The sequence below is a fragment of the Aspergillus flavus genome, chromosome 1 (genome assembly GCF_009017415.1).
Source record: "Aspergillus flavus chromosome 1, complete sequence".
NCBI lineage: Eukaryota > Fungi > Ascomycota > Eurotiomycetes > Eurotiales > Aspergillaceae > Aspergillus > Aspergillus flavus.
The window spans coordinates 5,914,400-5,938,264 of record NC_092406.1 but is presented as its reverse complement, the minus strand read 5'-3'; the positions used below and the strand labels follow the sequence as shown (position 1 = coordinate 5,938,264).

The 23,865-nt window shown below is 48.4% G+C and overlaps 7 protein-coding genes across 7 annotated transcripts; 3 read left to right on the top strand and 4 right to left on the bottom strand.

The window, feature by feature from the left end:
* Positions 1-656: 656 nt before the first annotated feature.
* On the top strand, positions 657-3,085 carry F9C07_2280243 (C2H2 finger domain protein). Its single transcript, XM_071510422.1, has 4 exons — positions 657-1,351; positions 1,404-1,537; positions 1,596-2,133; positions 2,185-3,085. Exons 1-4 carry the CDS (start codon positions 1,055-1,057, stop codon positions 2,308-2,310), a joined length of 1,095 nt encoding a protein of 364 aa, XP_071366102.1. The 5' UTR covers positions 657-1,054; the 3' UTR covers positions 2,311-3,085.
* Positions 3,086-3,753: 668 nt separating this feature from the next.
* F9C07_11239 (uncharacterized protein) lies at positions 3,754-5,175 on the bottom strand (the record flags this gene model as incomplete). The annotated part of the gene is made up of 3 exons (XM_041288793.1): positions 3,754-4,470; positions 4,527-4,845; positions 4,916-5,175. 3 exons carry the CDS (start codon positions 5,173-5,175, stop codon positions 3,754-3,756), a joined length of 1,296 nt encoding a protein of 431 aa, XP_041139941.1.
* Positions 5,176-6,142: 967 nt separating this feature from the next.
* Positions 6,143-8,170, top strand: F9C07_2228862 (gamma-glutamyltranspeptidase; the record flags this gene model as incomplete). Its single annotated transcript, XM_041288782.1, has 4 exons — positions 6,143-6,307; positions 6,364-6,382; positions 6,442-6,791; positions 6,884-8,170. 4 exons carry the CDS (start codon positions 6,143-6,145, stop codon positions 8,168-8,170), a joined length of 1,821 nt encoding a protein of 606 aa, XP_041139942.1.
* Positions 8,171-8,745: 575 nt separating this feature from the next.
* Positions 8,746-13,057, bottom strand: F9C07_11237 (PE repeat family protein; the record flags this gene model as incomplete). Its single annotated transcript, XM_041288794.1, has 3 exons — positions 8,746-12,374; positions 12,425-12,676; positions 12,817-13,057. 3 exons carry the CDS (start codon positions 13,055-13,057, stop codon positions 8,746-8,748), a joined length of 4,122 nt encoding a protein of 1,373 aa, XP_041139943.1.
* A 3,249-nt stretch (positions 13,058-16,306) lies between these two features.
* Positions 16,307-18,124, bottom strand: F9C07_11236 (putative MFS multidrug resistance transporter; the record flags this gene model as incomplete). Its single annotated transcript, XM_041288795.1, has 3 exons — positions 16,307-16,603; positions 16,680-17,689; positions 17,749-18,124. The coding sequence occupies 3 exons, from the start codon at positions 18,122-18,124 to the stop codon at positions 16,307-16,309; spliced, it is 1,683 nt and encodes a 560-aa protein (XP_041139944.1).
* Positions 18,125-20,232: 2,108 nt separating this feature from the next.
* On the top strand, positions 20,233-20,908 carry F9C07_11235 (GTP cyclohydrolase 1 type 2/Nif3). The gene is made up of 2 exons (XM_041288783.2): positions 20,233-20,601; positions 20,674-20,908. Exons 1-2 carry the CDS (start codon positions 20,324-20,326, stop codon positions 20,726-20,728), a joined length of 333 nt encoding a protein of 110 aa, XP_041139945.1. The 5' UTR covers positions 20,233-20,323; the 3' UTR covers positions 20,729-20,908.
* Positions 20,909-21,278: 370 nt separating this feature from the next.
* Positions 21,279-23,761, bottom strand: F9C07_11234 (alpha,alpha-trehalase TreB/Nth1; the record flags this gene model as incomplete). Its single annotated transcript, XM_071507577.1, has 4 exons — positions 21,279-21,444; positions 21,506-23,247; positions 23,313-23,434; positions 23,500-23,761. 4 exons carry the CDS (start codon positions 23,759-23,761, stop codon positions 21,312-21,314), a joined length of 2,259 nt encoding a protein of 752 aa, XP_071366101.1. The 3' UTR covers positions 21,279-21,311.
* Positions 23,762-23,865: the final 104 nt, after the last annotated feature.

Here is a 23,865-nt window from a genome sequence, read left to right as displayed (position 1 = left end):
GGGGCAAGGGTGTAATAAAAATAATCTCGCTGTCAGGCATACTTTCCCCCAACTTTGCGCCTCAGCCGCACCAGTCAATACGGGTCTTGTCTGTTGGTTTCCCGGTGGGTAATACACCACCCATGCTTGTTTCCCTTCAATCAAATCCCTGGTTTCTCACGCCGCATGGCAACTGTATAGGTATAGAATTGAAAAGGAAAAAAAAAAAAAAAAAAGAACTAAACTAAACTAAAATAAAATAATCCAATTCAGTAAATGCAGAAAATAATAATTTCCTGTTCCAGGATTATATTTTTATCCATATGATTTTGATTCATTTGAATTTAATATCATTTTAATTTTTTCTTTTCTTTTTTTCCGTTATTTTATTTTCTTTTTTACTCTTTTAATTCCATGTTAGCTCCGTAAAGTGGATGCATGTCTTCTTGAGGCTTTTCATTTACATAGCCATCATGCTCTCTGGGTTATTTAATTTCTTTTGCCCTTTGGTATGATCATCCTGCAGACTGATCAGCACTGTTCGCTTACCCTATCTATTTGTGATTGTTGCTATGTTTAATGACAATCCTATTATTCTCTCGAAAGAACACCCCCCGGTTTAAATTAATTCATTCGTCTTATGAAAAAAGACTAATAATAATAATTGATATTCGGTTATTATTATTATTTATTTATTTATTTATTTCATTACTGTCATCGCCCGTGCAAGGGTCTGCAGCAGATCTTTGGCGAAACCATCTGACTCGGTACCTCGCATATTCCACTCTGACGGTTCTATATCAGTTCCTCAGCATCCTCAGCACTCTACTACCATCATTCCGACTGTTTCAGATTGTCTCTCTTCATATCCACTGGATCTTACTGCATCAATTTGACTTGCATATGCGAGGCATTTTTTGTTTATTTTTTTCGTACCGTCTGATCTCATCTATTTCCGCCCTATAAAATTATTTCTATACTAGACAATATACGAACTTGCATCACAGCCCACCGTCCCCACACGCCCCCATACCACACCGTCTTCTGTTCTGACAGGCACCTGAGTCGTTGCATCATGGCTAGAGGATCTGCCCCAGGAACCGAAACTATATCTACTCCCCACTCGCCTATCCATCTGTCAACAGTCCTCAACTCTCCACCCAACTCTTCAAGAACAATGCCTTCTACTGCTTCCACTTCTCGAACACAGAACAACAAGGCTTCGTCTAGGAAGACTACCAACACGATGCGTCGGACCAACACTCAAACGGAGATCCCTCTCCCAATCACCTATACCCCAACAACCCATCGCATCAGTAAAGCAAAGAAGGGTAAACGGGTACACGCCTGCGAGTACCCAGGATGCAACAAGGTTCGTCGACTCCTACAACTAAATGATTCAGTCCCATTAACCCCCCATTCAGATCTTCACCAGAGCAGAACATAGACGGCGACATGAACTCAACCACAACCCTGAGGCAGTGTTCCGTTGCACCCATCCAGGATGCAAAAAGGCCTTTCACCGTCCTGACTTACTGTCGCGCCATGTAGAAAGACAGTAAGTTGGACTTGATCTGAAGTATCGGTTGAGCACCAGCTAATGAACGATGTTCCAGTGAGATTGAGACTCAGATGAACAACGCACAATGGAGCCGACAGAGTCACATCTCCATGGTATCTGAATCTCATTACTTGCCCAAGGCCGCACCTGTTGATCCCAATGCGGGCCACTACCTGGCTGCAACTCAACCAACGACTTCTATGTCAATTGGATCCCTCGTGGCACCACCTATCCATCCAGACCTAGCAAACGACACTGGTTACATGTGGATGGGGATGAACATGCCGTCAGAGCACCAAAATCCCCTCTATCCCCCACACCACATTCATGAATCCATCGAGGACAGCCAATTCTACTCGAGCCCAGAGGCTTGCCCTTCTCCTGGTTCAGACGGTGCAACATTATCTATTCCATCTCACCCTCGGTCATCTGTCGCTTCGACGCCAACAGCGGTTGCCGATCAATATCCGGAACCCATCATCGATAGCGATTTAACATCCTCACCAATGTCTATGCATGCTACCTTGCGGTGCTGGGACCAATCAGAAGGACCATTGGCTACGCCAAGCTATGCACCTGTCCCTTTGAGTGATGTAAGCCTACCCCAGTCTACAGCCAACAATAGAAAGCTGACTAGTGAGCAGCCTTTTCACTGCCAATATCCATCACCAACCTGGCCAGCCGCACACCACTTCAACTATGACGAGCCCGCGCTTCCATCTGGGACACAGTTCCCTCCCCCAGTGTCCTGGAAGTCATTCACGATTTGAGGCCAATGCAGAACTTACGATGACCATAAACTAATCGCACACGCTACTATTGAGACACGCTGACGCAGCCGCCCGATCTTGATTTCTGATGTACGATTTTACTTGAGCACGATGCCACTCGTTGCTGAGCACATTATACCATCGACAAGCGAGAGGCATTCTGGAGGAAACTCGCTCGATGAAAGGGAACCCCCGGAACGGATTTAACGTCATTTCTCCTGCTGTACCACAAGAAAAAAAAAAAAAAAAACTACAGCCTAGATCCCGAGAAACGATCAAGGCTACACAAGCCGTTATCATCTCAGGACGGACTTCCACTGGTTGAAATCAAGAAGGACCCCACGAGATCTATTCCCGGTATTCTAAAAATGATCCGAGGACCTGACTCGGAAGGTTTCGATTTCGTCCGCAACCTGCTGTATTACAGAACCTCTACCACGATTTCTCTTCTTCATCTTCTTCTCCTGCGCCATCCCTGATGGTCTTCATAGGGCGGCGCATCTTTGAAAAATAAACGGGGCTCCAGGGTCTTCTTGGGATTTGGGGGTGTTTTTTCTTTTCCTTTGTAACGGCCGGAATTTCCTTTGTTATTTTCTTATGTCCTGGAAATCTCCTTATTTTATGAATTGATGTATTTCTATACCCCCAGGCTGATTGGTATATATTGCTATCTTGCCTTTTTGCTTCAACCAGATATAACTAGACTTTTGGTTCTTTTTGAAATCTATATATTCTGCTATGCTATACTATACTACATCATGATTACGATCTAAGTATACTGCAACCTTCAAATAGTGTAACTGATGTAATATCTCACCTCCACTACTATAGTAGTATACACAGTGTAACAGTAACACCCAGATACGAGAACATCCAACCCAATAATCATAGCGAAACCCAAATCCAAATACAATTCCAAATACACACCCACACCCACATACACATACACTACGTACATACCCACCGTCAATCACTGAAGAAAAGAGGGGCAAACACAAAGGGAAAAAAAAAAAAAAAAAACCTAAGCTCCATAGCCCCAATCCTTCCAAACTCAATACCAACCACCCAACACAGCCACTCCGATGCAGAATCTATTTCCGGATCAGATATGTCTGAAGGATCATTAGCCAGGTTTTCCCCGAAGCTTGATGTTAGATTGCCTTTTTGGTATGCGGGGTTTATGGGCGGGTTGGGAATTGGGCTGGGGAGTGCGGTTGTTTGGTTGGAACTTGTTGAGGGTGGGTTTGTTTGGGAATGGGCTTGGACATGTTTGTGTTGATGTTGGAGTGGGATTCTTTGAGGGTTGAGTGTGTGCTTGTTAATCCTGGTGTATTGGTTGATTGATGTACTTCTATGTACAGGACAAGTGATGCTTGTGGTAGAAAATCTATTGCTAGCTAGCTATGCGATGCTAAACTCGAAACAAACCTCTCGACGTCTGAGTCACTTTTGTAAGTCGCTCTTGGATGGAATCACTCTCCAACACCATCCACACCAGCTTCGATGTTGTCCAGCCTCTTCACGAGCCAAGTACTGGCCCGTTTCTCTCTCATCTTCGTGCTCAACTACACAGGCCCCCACCATGACCCGTTTCTTGGCTTTATGTTTGACAACGCCTCCAATTCCGATGATCTCTTGTCGGAAATAACCCGGCTCTTCTTCTTCACGGCTGTCCCGACGGTCGTTAGGATGGTTATGTGCTTCCTCATTTCCATATCCCGTCCCGTGTAGACTGCCCGAAGACTCGTCTGCTTCACATTCTACTTCTAGCTCGATTTCTTGAGCTGCCAAGCAAGTTTCTCCACGACCGCATTTGACTCCCTGACAGCCTTCGCCAATTCCAGTGCCTAGCCCTCCCAGATAGGTACTGTACCTGGTTCGCCATGTCCATACTCGGCGGTACGTTGTGTCACTGTTGCGTACGAACATACCGCACTGATGACAGAGCCAAACAGAGTCTGCACAGGAGCAGGGAGAACGCTGAAAAGCTTCGGTTGTAAAGCTAGGCTGCTCGGATGACAAAGGCTGGGTATCATAGGCAGACAGACTCGGGGGAGACAAAGCAAGAAGATCGGCTAGTGGTGCTGTCTGACAGGCGGTGCAAAGACGACGGATGCGGTTCTTAAGCATATTGCTAGTTGGGGGTTTAGCTGTGCAATTCTAGACAGGGCGGTTAGTCTTGCTTTGCTTTCGGCAAATGAGTCCAGTTAACGTACACGACAAACCACCTTGGAACATCGTCGACACTCGCCAACCATGTCTCGAGCGCATTTGGCAACTTTTCCAGCAGTTAGGCGTCCAGAGCTCCTGGCCTCCTGGCTCAGGAGTCGGATCACGGACTTGACGCTGTCGGGGATCGGAGTACCACTACGCAGCAGATCTGATAGTGTCTCAATGTATTCATTCTCGCAGCGTAGAGTTTGCTTGACTAGTTGGTGGCGGTAGAGTGCCAGATTCGCATGGAATTGGCGACATGTGCGGGATAGGGCGTGCAGTGTGTTAAGGTCCACTGATCGGGCGATCTCTTTAACGATCCTGAATCTTCCAGTCAGCACTACAATACCGAACCAGACGCAAAGTGGCCTGGTTCTCTAGAGTTGCGTACGGATAGCAGCCCAGAGCAACTGAGAAGGCATTTTGATTTTGATTCTGTTCTTCCAAGCGAAACTGTGAAGCATCGTGTGTTGGGTCGATAGAAGTATCATCGTCAGTAGCCAGCTTTGCGGACTGTGGAGCTCCGACAACCATCAACTTGGACAGTGTCAACTTCTCCGGTTCAGCGAAGTGATGTGGCAAAGCATCGGGACCATGCGAAAAATGATTCTTGCTGAATGTATCATGGTCCAGGTCCACGAAAACTACCATTGTGTTGTACTGAGGAAGTAAAAAAGATCTAGATCTGCACTGCTGATAGGAGCTGAAGAGTTGGTAGTGGCAGCGCAAAGTTAAAAAAACGAACACCAGCCAAATCTTTAAATGCAACAGAGAACTTGAGCTTCTCTTGCCTTTAAAGCTGAATTATGAATTTAAATAAGATATTGTTACGCGGTGATGGAAAGCCGTGGGATGACGCGGTTAGGGAAGTTGATCTCCGTCTTCGGTGCGGGACCACAGCAACAAACAGGTGGTTCGTCTCGGTGATCAAGATGCCGATGAGAAAGTCTGGGTCTGAATCCTGATGCGGCTTTTCGCGCCTATTCAGCCTGTTTTGGATTGTTCCTGAACAGAATTCCAGGGGACAGTAGATAAGCTCCAAAGCTTCCTCCACAGGGTTCGTAGTTCTTCAGACAATATCTTATCGATCGATCAGGGAATTGATCTTTCGGAATCACGCGCGTGCATCTGACTGGGTTGGGGTCACGAGTCGCCGCTTTCCTTAGTTTGGAGACATCTTACTCCACCTTCCAATTTAGGAAAGATCATGACTGAAGGCGGACTTTCCCCGAATCCTTCTCTTTCACTAACAAAGTCGTCTTGATCATATATCAAGCCATACCAAGTCCTGTTCAATGTCATGGTCAATGTCGTGGTCATCGATGGGCTCCAGTGGCTTGTCACATGGGACCGACCTCGTCTTTTCTAGCCTATCAACGACTCCAACCGAGCACGTAACCGATAAGATACGATGACTCCAACTATACGGTGCCTTCCGAAGACAACTCGGCGGGGTAAAGGAAACTAACTATGGGGAAGCCTATAACTAATATCTCGGCCGAAGGCCCCTCGATCGTACTAAAGGAACACGAGTTGCCTTCTCGTTCTCTCGGTGTATCCTTCCTATGGGTAAGGCCTTATTTCACGACGACCGCAGAAGCAAATAGTTCAACCCAAAATGCCCCTCAATTCGAAAGCCGTCTACTCTAGACTGAACCCCGACTTCGTTCCATTCACGAGTCGGAGAAGTACTGTGCATAGCACAAATGGGATCGTCACTTGTACCCAGCCTTTGGCAGCTGCTGCGGGCCAAAGAATTCTGCAACAGGGAGGAAATGCTGCAGTATGTTTTTACACTCAATTCTCCTTTCGTCCGGTGCACACTAACGGTTAAGAAAGGATGCTGCCGTAGCTGTCGGTACGTAATGTCAATCTTGTCGGTACAATCAAACGAAGCTGACACAATATGGTCGATAGCCGCTGCATTGAACATCACCGAACCCTCATCAACGGGTATTGGAGGAGATATGTTCTGTCTATTTTACGATGTCAAAACGAAGAGAGTTCACTCCCTTAATGGATCTGGGCGGTACCCTGCGAATGCTACGCTAGAGAAGATCCGGAAAGACTTGAATGTCGGCCCAAATGACGCTGGAACCATTCCTATGAAGAGTGTTCACGCGGTGACAACTCCCGGCGCAGCTGCAGGGTGGGTTGACACCATAGAGAAATTTGGAAGTGGTAAACTGTCTTTGGAGCAGATCCTACTTCCAGCTATTGAACTTGGCGAGAATGGTTTCCCTGTATCCGAATTATCGTCCTTTTTTGTAAGTGAAACACTCCCTCCTCGGACCTTCTCAACTGAGTCATGCAATGTCACGTTATATCAGAATGTGGACTGATGGGCAATAAATGAAAGTGGCGAGAAGGTGAAGATCTCCTTCGACAGGCATCCCCAAATGCACATGAGATGCTCAAGCCAGACCAGAAGGCTAAAGATGGGGTCAGATCCCCTCTTCCTGGTGAAATCTTGAAAAATCCTACGCTGGCCCAGACCTTCCGATCTCTTGCGGCAAATGGCAAGAAAGGATTTTATGAAGGGCGGGTTGCAGAGGAGCTGGTGAAAGTTGTGCAAGATCTGGGAGGATACCTTACTCTAGAAGATCTGAAATCCCACGCAGAGATTGGGACCCAAGAGACGGAAGCGATCTCCCTCAAGTTCACTGGACAGAGCATCGCCGAGAAGCAGACTGCTGGAACGGATGGTGAAGACAACCAAGGAGTGGAGATTTGGGAGCACCCACCAAATGGGCAGGGAATCGTTGCTCTCATGGCGTTGGGAATCCTTGAGGAACTTGAAAAGATGGGCAAGATTCCAAAGTTCACAGAGGCCCAGCACAACTCTGCTGAATATCTCCATGCAGTTATTGAAAGTCTGCGTATAGCGTTCGCTGATGCATCTTGGTGGGTCACGGACCCTGACGTGGAGAAGGTACCAACTAGCGAACTTATCTCTCCAGCCTACCTGGCCGAGAGGGCAAAACTGTTTAACCCGGACAAGGCAACTGATATCCTTGACCACGGCAGCCCAGCCCACAACCATTGCGATACTGTCTACTTTGCAGTGACAGACAAGGAGGGTAACGGCATCTCGTTTATCAATAGTAATTACGCCGGATTTGGCTCTGGTATCATCCCGAAGGGGTGCGGATTTACGTTGCAAAATCGCGGAGCCAATTTCTCTCTAGTGCCAGGTCACCCAAATGCCCTGGCCCCACGGAAACGGCCATACCATACGATTATTCCTGCCATGATCACCAACGTCTCTGATGGTTCTTTGCACTCAGTGTATGGTGTCATGGGTGGCTTCATGCAGCCCCAGGGTCATGTTCAGGTGCTACTCAATATGCTTGCATTTAACTATCACCCACAGGCGGCGTTGGACTCACCGAGAATCTGTATCGCTGCTGGCTCACCAGAGCTAGGAAAGCCCGTGGATCGCAGTGTCTACGTGGAGGAAGGGATCAGTGACGAGGCTGTCGAAGGCCTGAAGCGTCTCGGTCACCAAGTAAAGGTATTGAAAGGATGGGAGAGAGGCATGTTTGGTAGGGGACAGATTATTCGCTGCCACTATGACGATGGGCAATTGGTCTACAGCGCAGGAAGTGACCAGAGAGGAGATGGAATGGCTATTCCGGTGCTGTGATGTATTATGTTGTAAGAGATATCGCCAGGGCCCGATATTCCACAACACCAAAAAGATCACATAAATCTGAATCTACGATTCAGATTGCCCTGAAGGTCACCTGTATAGCTTCCCTCCGTTAGAGATGTCTGGGGATGTCTAACTTTGGAGTTTTTGAAGTAGGGGAGGTAGTCACTGAGTTTGAACTGGTGTAATGGGTAATGTTAAAAAGTAGTATTGATATCACATCATATGAAATAAAGTATAAAATGGCTATCAACATGAAAGAAAAGTATTCAGACAGGTAAGTACATAACAGAAAAGATAACACCTTTGCTATGCCTCCTTTACCTGAACGCTATGCTATGTTTCAATCATAAAACAGGAAGGGAAAAAACAAACAACCAAAAAGGGGCTTTACATGAAATAAATGCTAAAGCAGAAACGATATCTTGAAAAGAAACAAAGGCCACACTGGAATAAAGAATGATCTTTTTAAAATGTATGGGGAAGGAAAGGGAAGAAGCAAAGAGAAAACGAAGGAAAAATGGAGAAAGAGAAAAAAGAAAAGGAATAGAATATAGAATAATGGGTTTTCAGTATGCAGCAATAGCAGACTTGAAAAAGCCTTTTAGTTTGGAACTTCCGCTCCGTGGAGGAGACGGAGCACGTTTGTGTCGATGGTGACGATGATGTCCTTCTCCGCTATGACGGTGATGACGTTGCTCAGGCTCTTCTTTTTGTTTTGCCTGCTCCTCTTCATCGGCTTTTCTGCGAGCTCTACGAGCTTCACGTCGAGCTCGATCTTCTTCGTCGGTCTGGTGAGACCCACTGGAGCGTTCAGTGGAGCCTCGTCCCTCGTGAGAGTGGCGATGGCCATGAGAACGGCTCGTAGAAGATCTCCTATGAGGCTCATAGATGTTTGCGGCGGCTTTGTCGCCGTTGATCTTCAGTAGGGGTTTGGTGTCTGACTCTCCTGATGTCATGTACTTCAGAAAAGCTCTGGGCTTTGGCGTTGAGGACTGCGCGTGTCTTGAGGAAGAGCTTCCACTTCGCTCGCGATCACTGCTGCTAGAGTGTTCTGAGTGTTTGGGTCTTGTTTTGACAGGCACAGGTTCTTTTTCTCTTGCAGAGCGCTCGGTGCGTTCGGACCGTCTTACCCGCTCGTGCTCTTTCTCGCGTCCTGATGAACGGCCTGGCTCCCTTTCCACTATAACCGTCTTATCTTTCCGTCTCTCCTCAGATCTGATCTTCTTCTCATGCTGCCGCTTCGCCTCATCCAAGGCTTCCGCCCATCGGTTTGTGAAGATACCGCCATGTTTAGTACTTTTCTGTCGTTCCAGTCGAGGTGGATAGTCGTCAGAGGACCTCTTGGAGTGACGCTCACGGTCCATGTCGGCCGTTCGTCGCTTTTTCTTTCTGTGGCCATGAGCCAAACCGGCGGCTGTGGCTGCGGCTGCGGCTCCAGCTGCAATTCCAGCGGCAGCTTCGGTCGTGGTCGAGGGGTCATCTTTGAGGGAATCAACGGTATCTGGGTATTCGCTTGTAGGGTCTGTTGCCTCTTCGGACAGCTCTCTTTCAGCGGCTGAATCTTCAAGGTCTGGCTCTTCTAAAGGTACCTCACCGACAGCTGGTTCGTCGGTGACAGTATCTTCAGTAGGTGTATCATCGCTAGCGGGGGCGCGTTCAATGATAATAGGATCAGCTGGTGCTGACTCAATGACATGCGGGTCCGCTGCAGGTTCCTCAACTTGCTCAGGTTCTTCAGATGGAGTGTCTTCCGGAGCAGGTTGCACAGGAGCTCCAGCGGGAGGGACGTCATCGGCAACAGGAGGCTCTACAGCGGCAGGGGCTTCTTCAGCGGGAGCCTCTTCAACGGGGGTCTCTTCCACTGGGGCTTCTGCAACATCTAGGGCTTCGTCGACGGTGACTCCTCTCGATACAGATGGCGCGGGCGCTTCTTCAACAGCGACTTCTTCGGCACTAACAGGTTCTTCAGTTACTGGAGCTTCTTCGGGAACAGGTTCCTCAACAGCAGGAGCTTCTTTAGCAATAGGTGCTGCTTCGGGAGCAGGAGCTTCTTCAACAGCAGCAGGCTCCTCAACAGGAGCTTCTTCAATAACAGGTGCTGCTTCGGGAATAGGTGTTTCCTCAACAGGCTCATCCTCAACAACGGGAGATTCTTCAACAACAGGGGCTTCTTCAGAAGGCACTTCCTTAGTTACAAGTGGCTCCTCAGCAACAGGTGACTCTTCAACAGGTGCTTCCTCAACGTGAACTTCTTCAGTGACAGCAGATTCAGCCGCGGGAGCTTCTTGAGTAGTGGGTGGCTCGGGAGCTTCTTCGGCAGCAGCAGGGGCTTCTTCTGCGAGGGGCGTCTTTTCTGCAGGGGCTTCTTCGATGGGAGCCTCTTCAGTGACGGCAGGTTCAGTAGTTGGAGCCTCTTCGGCAGCAGGAGCCTCGTCAGTGACAGGCAGTTCCTCGGCAGCAGGCGCTTCCTCGACAAGAATCTCTTCAGCAGCAGCAGGTTCCTCGGTGACAGGAGCTTCTTCGGCAACAGGAGGCTCTGCCGCCGGAGCAGGTTCTTCTGCAACAGATTCAGTGGTAGGAGAAGGATCATCAGCCTGAGCCTCCTCCGCAGTGGTGGGCTCTTCTGAGACCATTTCTTCCGGCGCATCTGCAGCAGAAATTTCCTTGGAGGCATCCGCTTCCTCCAACAAAGCTTCCTGATCGTTGGACTTCTCCACAGGAGCGTCAATAACTGGGGAGGTTTCCTCGGAGCCCTCCTCTTCTGCCCTTTCTTCTTCCACTAGATCTTCCTGTGGCTCTGGTGTAGTAGCTGGTGTCTCAACTTGTGTTTCTCCGGAAGCTTCTGCATCGGTGGGATGTTCGTCACTTCCTGCTTCTTCATTGTTGGCTAAAACTTCTGCAGGAGTTTCTTCAGCTGCGGGCTCTGCTGCCTCGTCCACTCCCTCATCAGCCGGTGTTTGCTCAGCGGCTTCCGTGTTGGCTGGCTCTCCGATCGGCTTTTCTTTTTCAGAAGACTTTTCGTCGGTTGTAGAGACCTCTGCAGTCACTTCACCAGCACTAGCACTGTCCTCAGCCCCCTCAGGTACAATCTCTTCCGTTGGCTCCTCTTTTGGCGGTTCCTCAGATACTGCCTCCGGGGATCCTTCTGTTTCAGGAGCTCCTTCTTCTGGAGATAGCTCGACTGGAGGTTCTTCAGATAAATCTGTAACATGCTCGGCATCTTCCAGGGTAGCAGACTCCTCGCTAGGCTTATCAACGGAAGGTTCTTCGGGAACGGGCTCTTCAGAAGTGGGCTCCGCTGCCGTAGGTTCAGGGTTCTTATCGTCACTAGCAGCATCTGCTCCAGCATCGGCTTGGTCTTCATTGGGAGGTGAGCCGGGTTCAGCGGTGTCTTCTGCCGGGTTGTCATTTATCTCATCCGTACTTAGCGCTGCTGCTGTTTCTGTTTCCTTGACCTCAGATTCAACTTCTGCTTCAGCGACAGCAGGATCCTGGACCTGTTCCGGTTCCTCAGGCGGGGGAGTGGGGGGGAGCTCTTCCACTGCGGTAGCGCCCTTCTTCTTCTTTTTCTTGTTCTTCTTTCCCTTCTTGCCTTTGCCTGAGGCTGCGCCTTCATTGGTATCTACAGGCGCAGGCTCTTCGATAGCGGGTACGGCTTCCGCATGTTCTGCCGGGGGACTCTCTTTACCCTCCCCATCCGCGGCAGCTTCATCAACTGGCGTTTCCGCAGATTCCGACTCTACCTTATCAGTAGAGTCCGCTGGATTTGGTTCGGCGTCAATGTCAGGGTTGGCTGAAGCTGTACTTTCCTCTTGAGTCTCTGTAGCTGTCGGTTCATCTGTTGGCGCCTTTTCGGTCGATGCTTCGGTTCCGGGTGCAGGGTCAGATGGGTGATCTTCGGTATTTGAATCTGTTGCTGGAGCATCGGATGAAGAGTTGCCTGTCTCATCGGGATTTGCGGGCTCATCTGCAGGCTGCGGAGTAGCTTCAGCATCTGTAGGTGGGCTACTCGTTTCCTCTTCAGGAAGAGCCTCTACTATCTCGGTCTCTTTGGAGCCGTCGTCAAGGTTATCCTTCTCTTTGGTTGCCGATTCTTCTGCCTTAGCATCTTCACATACTTGTTCCGCAGCTTCTCCGTTCTCAGGTGCGGGTTTATCTAACTCGGCAGCGGAACCATCTTCTGAGACGCCGGTATCTATAAGTAAGGTCAGCTGACTGTGTGCACTGGCATTGTCTGGAGCATACCATTCTTCGGCTCTTGATCATCTTGCTCAGGGGTGCTTGCATCTGTGGCGTCCTGTTCCGCTTCTGCGTTTTGAGCAGAGCCCTCGGCTGGTAACTCGTCTTTCTTGTCATCTGAAGCGCTCTCATCCTTGGGCGTTTGCGTCACATCGTCGGCTTCTGCAGCAGGCTCTATCTTTTTTTCGACTGGCTCAGCAGCAGGCTCACCGGAGCTCTCTACAGGATCGGGGGACGGCGTTGTGGCTTCAGACGATTCTACACATCTTTAGTAAGGAAAGCACAATAAGGCAACGGCCATTGCTAACAACACATTGATCAAGATAAGGGAAGAGGAGCTTCCATGGTCATGGACCACACAAGGCAATGGAAAAGGGAAGACTTATGTATGAGCTTACCTGCAGCCTCAGAAGATGATGCAGTGTCAGTCGAGGAACTACTTGATCCTTCTTCTGGAGCATTTCCTGCCTCAGCGGGGTTGTTGCCCTGATCATTGTCAGGTGTCAGATCGTCTGTTGATGTAGAAGCGACAGGATAGAATGAAAATTGCAAAGTATGACGGTCGAAGGTCTGATATTGACGATCGAAAGTCTGGTACTCAAATTTGGGAAGCTGTGCATACTGGATCGGTTTCCCCATTTTCTGTAGATTCAACCGCCGTTTCCGGGGCGGGCTCGATAGGAGGATTGCTCTCTGGGTTTGATAATTGATTGTCGTTCACTGGTAGCCGTTGCTTATTGTTATTGTTGTTGTTGTTCTTCTTCTTATTCTTTCCTCCTTTCTTGGCCATAGCATCGAATCAGTAATGTTGTACAAATCTGAATGACCTCAATTAGAGTGGGAACTGGGCACTAGATATAGGTCAATCGAGGGAGCTTTGATCAACCGCCTGTTGGGGTCTAGACAGGGCCAGGGGCAAAGGGAATAAGAAAATAAAAGAACAGGGGGGCGACGGATCAGAATGGAGTATGAACCGAGATGGAATGTGAACGGTCAGGTTCGGACAGACCCTGACGTATTGGCTTGAAGGCAAAAAGTACAAGCAGCAAATGTGCGCCAGTCCGCAAACAGTCCTTTTCGAGAACCAAGCGAGGCGACGTATCGAACTTCATCCACGACCCAGTTGGACGGGACAATTTCGAGCTGCAGTTCGGGCATGGGGGTTGGGGATATCATTGACGAACTGCCCAACGGCATAATCTTCTATTGGGCCACGTCTCACGGGTCCCATAACACAGTGGACAGAGATAGAAAGTGGGCGTATTTCCGGCAAGCATCACTGGGGCAGGGAGAAAACCGGAAGACTGTCATCTGCATGAGAAGCTTGCAGTAGCAAGCAGTGGCGGCGGGCCTGGTGAGGAGTAGATGATCCAGAAGGGAAAGCACCATACTCAGAATAGAAAATTGGGTACTCCATACAATCTGTAGTATTAGTGGGGGTGGTGCCACTGATCGGTTGGAATTGGCTTTTTTTTATTTGCTTTTTCTTTTTTTTCTTATGGGGTCTTTCTGCCCGTCGGTTTTTTAGTCCACAGACACTCCATTTGGACTGGATGCTAGTCGACGCGTCATGGTGAAAACCACCAGGGCAGCCAAAAAGGACTGGGATAGCAAAGTAAGGCTAATTGGCGATACCAGACCAACGCAAAGCGATCACAGCCAGCCAAGACTAGAATCTTTTGTTAATGGGCAGCGAAACGCCGTCCATCTAGCATTACAGATGGAGGCGAGATGCAACAATGATGCTAGAGATCATTAGTACTACTCCGTAATTCATGCTGTGTACTCCGTATACTGCATCTCTGCTAATCAATCAGAGGATTTCTGCCCGACGCCTGCTCCGGGCAGCGGCAGCAAATTGGACGCAGCGTCCGAATGGGTCCCGGGCCTTAATAACCCTAACAATTAGGGAGGGATTGGCTGCAGCTAAGGAAGATGGAACAGGGCGGACCCTCAAATTACTGTAGCAACTACCCTTCGGATGGCGAAAAAGTGATGAGAGATGGGATGAAACACAGAGAGAAGTTTAGTTGCCTTTCTCCACACATGAACAGTTCAGCAAGTGCCGTTGATCACTGGACCGCCTAATGGAGATTAGTGGATGTCACTGTTTTGTAACCGTAACCACCCTCTTCTTTCCCTCCCGTTCCTCATCAATTGAACGGCGGGATTTATCGCAGAGACAAAAATTAAGAAACCTTACAATTAATATTTGATCCTATGATCTTATGAACGAGGAAAAAAGAAAAAATAATTCGATTGACACAATTACAGAATAGCCAACCGAAAATCAGCCGAAAAAGGATCATTACAGAGTGGACTGACCGAAGGCCTGTGGCATCCACAAAGAAAGTGAGGCGCGCTGTTCTGGCGGCCGGTGAATGGCTGTCGTGCGCCCACAAGCAGATCCATCGATATCGGAAGAATCACAAACAGAGTCACTAAATTTCGAGAATGTACCAAAACAACAACGCTAGACTAGATACGTCCCTTGGCTAAAAACCGAAGCTGCCAGCAATTAATCCCTCCACACAATGGACGGCGCCATCATCGAGATCCATCCCACTATGGACAGCTAGCGTTCGACAGGCCAATACCCCTTTCACATCGCGAAAGATCTATCGTTGCGAGATTAAAGCTGCCATTCAGAATCGAACAGCTAGCATTCACATCGAATCGACTGCCCTAGATCTCTGCAGTATCGTCGAGCCCGGCTGGTCGACGGGGTGCAAAGCATAGTGAATGCCCTGACGTAACATGCATCGGCAAGGCACCGTTTCCCACCACATGTTCCATACATCTTGTACTGGAACGTTTACGGCGTAGGGGGAGAGTCTGACACCCTCGAGAACCTTCATCGCATAGGTATGATCTTCACGGACCAATAGTAGGGTGTAGGACCCGAACATCATCCCACGGCGCTCAATGCAGCGGCCCAGATATGTACTTTTTGCCTTACGTGAATCCTTGTATGCCCCCGCCTGACCATGATGACCATGCCAGTAAGTTAATGCAGGACAATAATGGCCTATGGCTTCGTTACGCATTTCGCCGTCTTGGTCCGAGCTACCCTAGCGCTGCTCGGGTCAATGCGTGGTTTCTATTATGGGCCTAGTTCGTAGTTACACGATCTATATCGATAGTATACGGGAGGATCATCGACTCCATCCCATGCACCTCAAATGTCGGTCTCAGGCAGCATGTGGGTACGATAACTGACTAGAATCACCTAGACAAGAATATAAAGAAGCTAAGACAGGTCAGATCTGTCTCCATCCTGCTCGTTGTCTCGCTCCGGTGGCTGGCTCTGAATCAATCGAGAGAAAATAAGCAGCTGGACAGTCACTGAGACGGAATTTAGGAGAAAATGGGAAGAACTGTTCGTGGATCACGTTTGGCAGCTACCTTTGCTCCCAATGAACTCTATTCATGGAATACTCCGTACTTGATGCTGCCCACTGAGTTATTCCACGGACCTATGATGAAAGGGCAGGAACAGGTAACCCTCCGAATTTAGGTATCTGACAACTTTCAACTTCACATTAGCTCTAAAAATAACATGACTCATGCTTCGGGTATCTTTAAACAGCAACATCATCCAGGGAGCATTATAGTGATTATCCAGACCAACCATGTGACATATCCACAGTTCCAGCCTTTCGTACCTAATTTTGCCTCTTCCAAGATGGCGAGATGTGGGCGATGATGATCCTGCAACCAAAAAAACTAGCAGGACTGCTATATACAGAATGCATACCATGCTTATGACAATGCATAGCAGCAGCCCAACTTGACAATGGACAAAAGAAGAAGATTAATCTTTTGAAGTTCTAGAACGCCACGTCTTCACAAGGCCCACAATTAGACAGCTGGACTTGGCGAATCTTGTCAATGCCTGAGTGCATCCATCGACTTTCTCCAACGAGGCCCGAAGACCTTCATCGCAAACAGGACAGAGCTGCTTAGAAACGCAACAATCCCGAGTATAGTAAACAGCCATCCGTTACCAATGGCGTCGATAATAGGAGCTGTGACCAAAGAGCCAACGCAGGAGAAGATATTCCTCATGAAGTTATTCAGTGCGACTCCCGAGGAAGCCTTCTTGGGCATGAATTCCGTCAACATCGTCGTTGCCATGCTAAAGATAAGCATAGATCCTATGCCAAAGAAGAAATTTGCAATCATCTGCGGAAATAAACCATCAGTTCCTCCAGCCATAGAGCACAGATTATGAAAAGGGAGGAGGGAATGAACGCCATACCGGCACAAGCCAGAATACACCCCGGTCTGCGGTCCAGCCATACCAAATTAACGCAGCAGGGTACAAAAAAGCACCAAGCCAGGCATTCTCACGCATGCGATCTTCGGGGTGATAGATCAAATTGCCATTCTCATCATATCTTTGTGCCTTTCTAGCTTCTCGCTGCATGATATTGTCCATCCATCGCCCTCCAAATGTACTGGCGACAACATAGCCCAAAGAATTTGGGATATAGAGCAGACCGACAAGGATCGTAGTGAAGTTGTATGGATCGCTCCCGAAAGTGTGTTCAACACTGACATTCAACACATAAAGAGAGCCGAACGTGATACTTGCGTAGTATACCGTTAGTAGGACTGGTGGATATCGAAGATAAAGCACGATTTTCAGCGGATCGACGAGAGCCATCTTGAGGACCTTCAGCCACCTTGTGGTTAACCCCACAACCTGCCGGGAAGAGACTCGGCTCAGCCGACGTCCAATCGGTTCCTGTTGCTCGTTACTTGTATTGGGACTAGGGGATTTCGCCGAGATCAACGTCTCTGGAAGGGCAAAGAATATGAACGCGACGGTTATGCCTCCATAAGCTGCTAGAAACCATAATGTACTCCTCCACTTCCACCGTTGAGCCAAAGCGCCTCCAACAATAGGAGCCACCAACGGACCGCATAATGGTCCAAGGTAGAATATCCCCATGGCACGGCCTCTCTCTTGAGATTCCCATAGGTCCGCAATTGTCCCTGCTCCGACCGCCTGGACCGAAGCAGAAGCTCCACCACTGAGCATCCGCATGACAATGAGCATGGCCATCGACTTGGAAATAGCACATAGAACATTGAATATCACGAAGAGGCAAAAGGATACAAGGTATATAGTCCGTCGCCCCAGCTTTTCACTGAAAGATGACCACCATAATGGAAAGATTGACATACTAAGCATGTACAACGATATATTGAGATTCGCCACAGTGGTTGTCGAGTTTAACTCTTTAGTGACCTGAGAGAGGGCAGCTAGACGCAGTAAATAACCATGTCTCATCGAGACCAAGTTAGAGAGGGAATCGACTTACGGAAGAGTATTGCGCTTCCCATAGGGGCTGTGGCTCCTGCCCACGCAACAATGAAAGTGACGAACCATTTTTTCTTCCGAGAATAAGTCTTCGGGTTTTCAACTTCCGCCAGCAGCGTGAACTGACCAAAGAGTCCTCTGCGATTCGGTCGCGGCACTACAACCGCAGCATCACGGCTTGTGTCCGAGGCATAGGAAGGGCGGCATTCTTCATCTTTTCCTTCAAATGCTTGAGGTGGATGGTCCTCATGTGATATGGAATGGAGATCACTATCGGTATCGGTGGTGCTCCTTTGTGGTGGATCCATCGCGTGTGTCTCATGCTCTCTGCGGGTATAATCTGGCGGCATCCCGGCAGATGTGCCTTCTTTTTCCATGGTTCGTCGTGGCTGGTTATCTTGAGACTCTTTGTATTGCGCATAAATTCACTTAAAGAGTTCAAATTTGAGGGAATATGATTATGGTTGACACATATCACGTACTCCGTTTGCCAGTCACACCTCCGATTTAGCCAAGAAGTCAATTGAACCTCACTGCGGCACAAAAAGAGAAAAACCGCGAACAATAGATGAAAGGACACACCCGCGTCAACGCTTTGCAGCGTGGAGATCTAATTAGCGAGATATAATGATAGCGATATGCTCTATTCTCATCTTCCTATCGAACATGAAAAAGAGGTGAGCGGAGAGACGAAGGGGCAAAGCAAAAAGGTTAGATGTGGCAAAAAGGAAGAAGGAAGAAAAGCAATTGTTTGAATATGGAAGCTGCAAGGCTTGTAGGAGATCCCTTTCTCTTATCGGCAATTATTATCAAAAAGGCAGGTGTAGATGGCATGGAGATTCCCAACCCCACTCCAAAGCGGGTTGTGTTGATCTCCAGGTACTGAAAATTTTCTGATAACCTTAGCGCCGTTATACTCCGGAGTAGGTCTTCACAGTCTCATGTATCTGGGCCCTGATAAAGGGTGGGTTTTGAGGATTCCTGGAGTATGATTCATATCGATTCAATGCTTCGGATATTAATCCGCAAAGCAGTATCTAACTTTAGGTAAAACTCCTAGAAGCTTTCTCTGGTGTCATTCAAGCACCGCATATAACCATGGGTAGGGCATTGCATTGCTATTGGCAACTGTCAACTCCGGAGTATGATGAAGAGGAATGTGGAACCGAATCTGGGCCAGGATATCCAGTCACAGTGAAGTCACGGCGTGCCGTTCCATCCGACCCTCCAGTCGGCAGCCCTGTTGGGTCCCGCTTGCGGGTTCTGTCGCGCCCTGACCATGTTTACCGAGGTCAAGCATTCCTACCCCAGACGCTTTAGAAGTTGTAGATACTGCACGGAGTACAAATAAATAATAAAAGAGACACTCCGGTATGAGCAATCTCCATGATGTAGTTGCTTCTACCCTCTACACTCCATTTCAACCCACGATGGCCAGATCAAGAACGTCATTGTCGCTAATGTGATTGTGATGGGCTAACTATAGCCACAAGCCTCTGGGGCTATTGGACTGGCATCTCCAGTCTCGCATCGAAACAATACAAAAGTGCTATACTGAGTACTAATTGACTGTACTAGTTATTAATGTTCAACAACTCGCCCTATTCGAAAGCAGCTCAAGACCATCGGTTTCCGGTTACTGTTATGATACTACTCACAATCATGATCAAGAGACTGTTGAAACAACTACTGCTTAAACCCAGCAGAGTCCACAAAAAGCATCTTGGGCTGTGATAGATAGATCAGCCCTTCAGATTGCAGATCAAGCAGCCAACAAATAGAGAAAGACCAAGCAGGCACCAGGGTCCAAATCCAAGAATTAACCTACAATAAGAGCTAGTGTAGTGTACGTAGATCAGCCCGATTATACTCCGTAGCCCATCTATAATTATCCCCAGGCCTCTCAAGACCAATGAGAGGCTTGCCCTAAACGCCCAGATCTCTAGGCCACAGGTCTTCCTCAATGCCGCTAAGCAATTGATTTGAGAATTGTAGTATACCGCAAGCAAATATATCACGAACAGCATCTAACCCCTCTTTCTAGCCAGTTCCAAAATCATACTTCTATCTGTAACACTGCATTTATATTTCACAATTGGTTTGGACGCAATAACTCAGAAGAGAGCCATTCTCACTTGAACCATGAAACGCCACCAAGGTACTAAGATGCAATTAGCCATAATAGTGTTATCAAGGCAAACATCCCGTTTCCCCTCTCCGTGCCGTCTGCATCGGTGCCCAACAGTAGCAGTCGACTATCCAATGGCCAATCACCACCATATACCTAGAAGCCCTTTGTACTGCTTATGTATCTCGTCTTATATTTTAACATCGCCACCAGAGATAGAGAGCACACTTGATTGGCGCACACAGTAATCACAATAATAGAGGATCAATATACCAGCAAGCCACAAAATTGCTACATACATACATATGCACCCCCAATAACCACCAGCAACTCCCACCAAACAACGCCCAAACAGAACAACCCCACATCAACACAACCGCAAACCCCCAACATTCCATCAAATCCAACCTGCCAGCCCCCAATCCCCAAAGCACACTACATACTCAAAATGTCTCCCCGATTCAGACTCGTATTCTTCGTGCCCCCCTCGGCCGTATCAGCCTGCAAGACGGCTATCTTTTCTGCAGGCGCGGGCCGTTACCCCGGCCAAGGGAACTACACGGAGTGCTGCTGGACCACTGCGGGAACCTCTCAATTCCGTCCTGGAGATGCAGCTAATCCGCACATCGGGAAGGTGGGCGAATTGGAGACAACGGAGGAGATCAGGGTAGAGGCATTGTGTGCTGGTGAGGATATTGCGAGAAAGGCTGTTGAGGCATTGAAGAAGTAAGTTCTTTTTTATTAAGAATCGAGTATAGAGTGTTTATGTTCGCTTATCTTGTTCTGTGTATTGTCTAGGGCTCATCCGTATGAGCAGCCTTCTTATGGTGTTTATAGGATGGAGGATTTTTGAGTGTAGTTGTTTCTCCTTGTTATTTTGTGTGTCTAGGAGTTTATTTGTATTAGGGCCTGGCTTTTAGCAGCCGGTCAACAGTGTTGTACGCTATAAGTTTGATATTGAAACAGTCATGACTTAGTATGTCTTTTATCTCAAAGCCAAGAGTTGGGCCTGTCACTCGAGCAGGATTATCGCATGTTGGAAAAGAAAGAGAACCCCCCTAAAAGGCTTCATTAAACGGTTGCTAGACACAATATATATAAAAGTCAAAATCGCCAAGCTAAAAACAAAAAAGTGGCGCCTGTATCATTCGTAGCTGGATCATAGCTCGTCAAAGTACCCTCAAATATAAGGAGTAAGCCAATTTCTATTCCCATCCCTTTTCTTTTCTTTAACCCCAAAGAAATGAATTCAATCAGAAAGAGTAATGAAAAGAGAAGTGTGAAAGAGACCGCACTATATGTGATTGCAACTGTGTAATCTTGTTGCCGAGTCCAGAACCCGTCTTTTCTGGTCCTTCACAAGCAATGACGACCGCCAAATATATCAAAAGAAAGAGCAAAACACGTGCCTCATGCAACATCTAAGTCGTAGTAACCTAGTCACTGTCGTTCTGGATTGCTACAGCTTTGATGTAGGTCTCGTATGGAGTTATGGCTCCAAGGGCACGTCGCTGGTGAGCGTTAAGTATCTCCAGCCCATAGACAAAGCTGGCGTTGACCCAACCGAACCTAGAAGTAGACTCTGTTAGTATATGTTTATCGAGAGCATTGAAGACAAGACAGGCCTTACCCTTCACGAGGTGCACCCTTGAAATCTACACCTTGGTTTCCATATTCAGCATCGACCCGATGCGGGTCAATAGGTCGAGTGACGTCATACTTCTCGACGACAACACCGTTGAAGTCAACAAAAGCTTTGGTGATCATGTATAGCCACTTGTATGCTAGTCGCTCGGCTTCCTCCTGGTAGCCGTAGCGGAGCAGGCCCGTCCATGCCAGCATCTGCTGGGGGGCCCATCCATAGGGAAAGTCCCACTGCCGGTTCGGCCGGTCTAAACTGATAATACCACGCGATTCTTCAGTACCTGAAAGCAGACCACCGTAGGCCTCAAGCTTTGGTAGGGCCTTGCTGACCAACTCCGACGCTTGGTGAGGGGTGGCGAGACCTGCCCACATTGTCCAGAAGGTTGTGGCGCTCTCATAAGAGGTTCGCTCTTGCTTAGCTGTGTCGTAGTCGAAGTACATCCCCTTTTCTTCGTCCCACAAATAGGCATCCATTCTCATTTTTCTTCTTCTAGCTCTGCGGTCCCATACAGATGAAGATTCGCTTGCAATATCCTTCGACTGTTCAGTACGGAACTCAGGGGGGATCTCTAGTCTGTCCTTGAAATAAGTCCGGATTATACGAGCAATGTCCACCTCGTATTTGTAAAGGAGAGAGTTCAAATCAACCGTAGCAATATTGGCACAAACTCTCTCCAAACGGTAGCTTGTATCGTGACCAGATTCTCGGACAGCCCTATCATGCAAAAAGTACTCGTCAAGCTCCGGCTCCTTAACGATGCCGTTATTGTATGCTTGAACGAAGTCATCAAATTTCATGCCATGCTTCTCAGCATAGGGGGTTAGTAGATGGAGGAAATGCGTTGGTTCCGTTTCTGGCGGTACGCCCAACCCTTCAGGGCGATACCGCGACAGACCAGAAACTGGATCAAACCGCGGCTCGGCGGTCCAGACACTGTAGTATTCCTTGATCGCAGCGAGTATCGAGGTCCGCAGGAACTCCAGAGCATCGGGTTCGCCCTTAATCCGCTCATACACTCTCAGAGCCATATCAGTCAAGAATGGCGGCTGGGAACGTAGCAGGTAATAGGATCGGTTGGCATTCAGGATCTTTCCATAGTGTTTAATACAGAAACAGAAGTTGATCACCATGGACTTCGCTAAATCTACTCTGTTGCTGACCAACAGCCCCAGAGACTCCATATAACTGTCCCACCCATACAATTCATTGAACCGTCCTCCGGGAACCACAAATGGCACCCCGGAGTATTCGGTTTTCTGGGTAGTCTCATCGTACTTCTTCTCCATTGCCAAGGCGAGAAGACCGGGTTTACTGTTGAGATCCTTCACGAACTCTGGAGTGATCTCCGAGTCCAGCACCTGCACATCCAGACGGAGTTCCGGGTGCGCCTCAGCGATCCCTCTATAATACTCCACCTGCTCTGGAGCGCCCGGCGGGATGTAAATACGGGGTCGTGGGTCGTCTGTCCAGTCCTTGGGATCTCGGCCCGCTACCTCAATATTGGACCCATCGATCCGACGAGTCAGGGCGTTCCAGAAAGAATTCTTAATGAGACGGGAGAGACGCGCGACTGGGTTCTCGCTCAGACGAGCCTCATCAAGGACAATGACTTTCCGGCCATAGTCCTTAGCGATGGTAAGTTCTTGCAGGAGGTTGGAGAGCATGTACGTTCCTCGCACATCGAATTTATTGTATCCGGAAGAAGCTGCGGTCCCGAGGGAAAGCACCTATATCACAGTTTAGTGTTGGCCTGGCGGGGAAGAGGGGCTGAAAGAACCACGAATCCACGCACCTTGGGTCCTACATCCTCGATGGTTATCTGCATGTTCCTGTCCGTATCCTCTCTTTCTAGGAGGCTCTCCAGTGTTTGTTCGACATCGATAAGGAATTTGCGGGGTTGAGCCGAAATCTCATCTGTTGACCACGTGCGTCAGTATACCTGACTCGCGATCGCTACAGATAGGCGAAAAAACACCTACCGTGACTTCCTCTTCTTGCCGGAATTCCACCAAGGAAATTCTGGATATCCTGGCGATTGAACTGGTTCAGGTTCTGTCGTACACACCAGGGATGATTAGTTGACATTGTTGGCCTTCTCCGGGGTTCCCTACTCACCGTTGAGAAGGCACGTCTGCGATCCTTAATGCGCGCGTTGGCTTCCTCGTCACCATAATAGACGTCGGGATGAGAAAAAGGGTCTATGGACTCCTGTCTGCGGTGGGTCCCATTTGACGAGCTCATCGTCTGAAGATTTCCGGGAGGATAGAAGGATAGGGAAGAGATCGAAGGGAATCCGGGGGTTTAAAAAAAGTAGAGGAAAGGTTTCGGGAGAACAAGGATGCTGG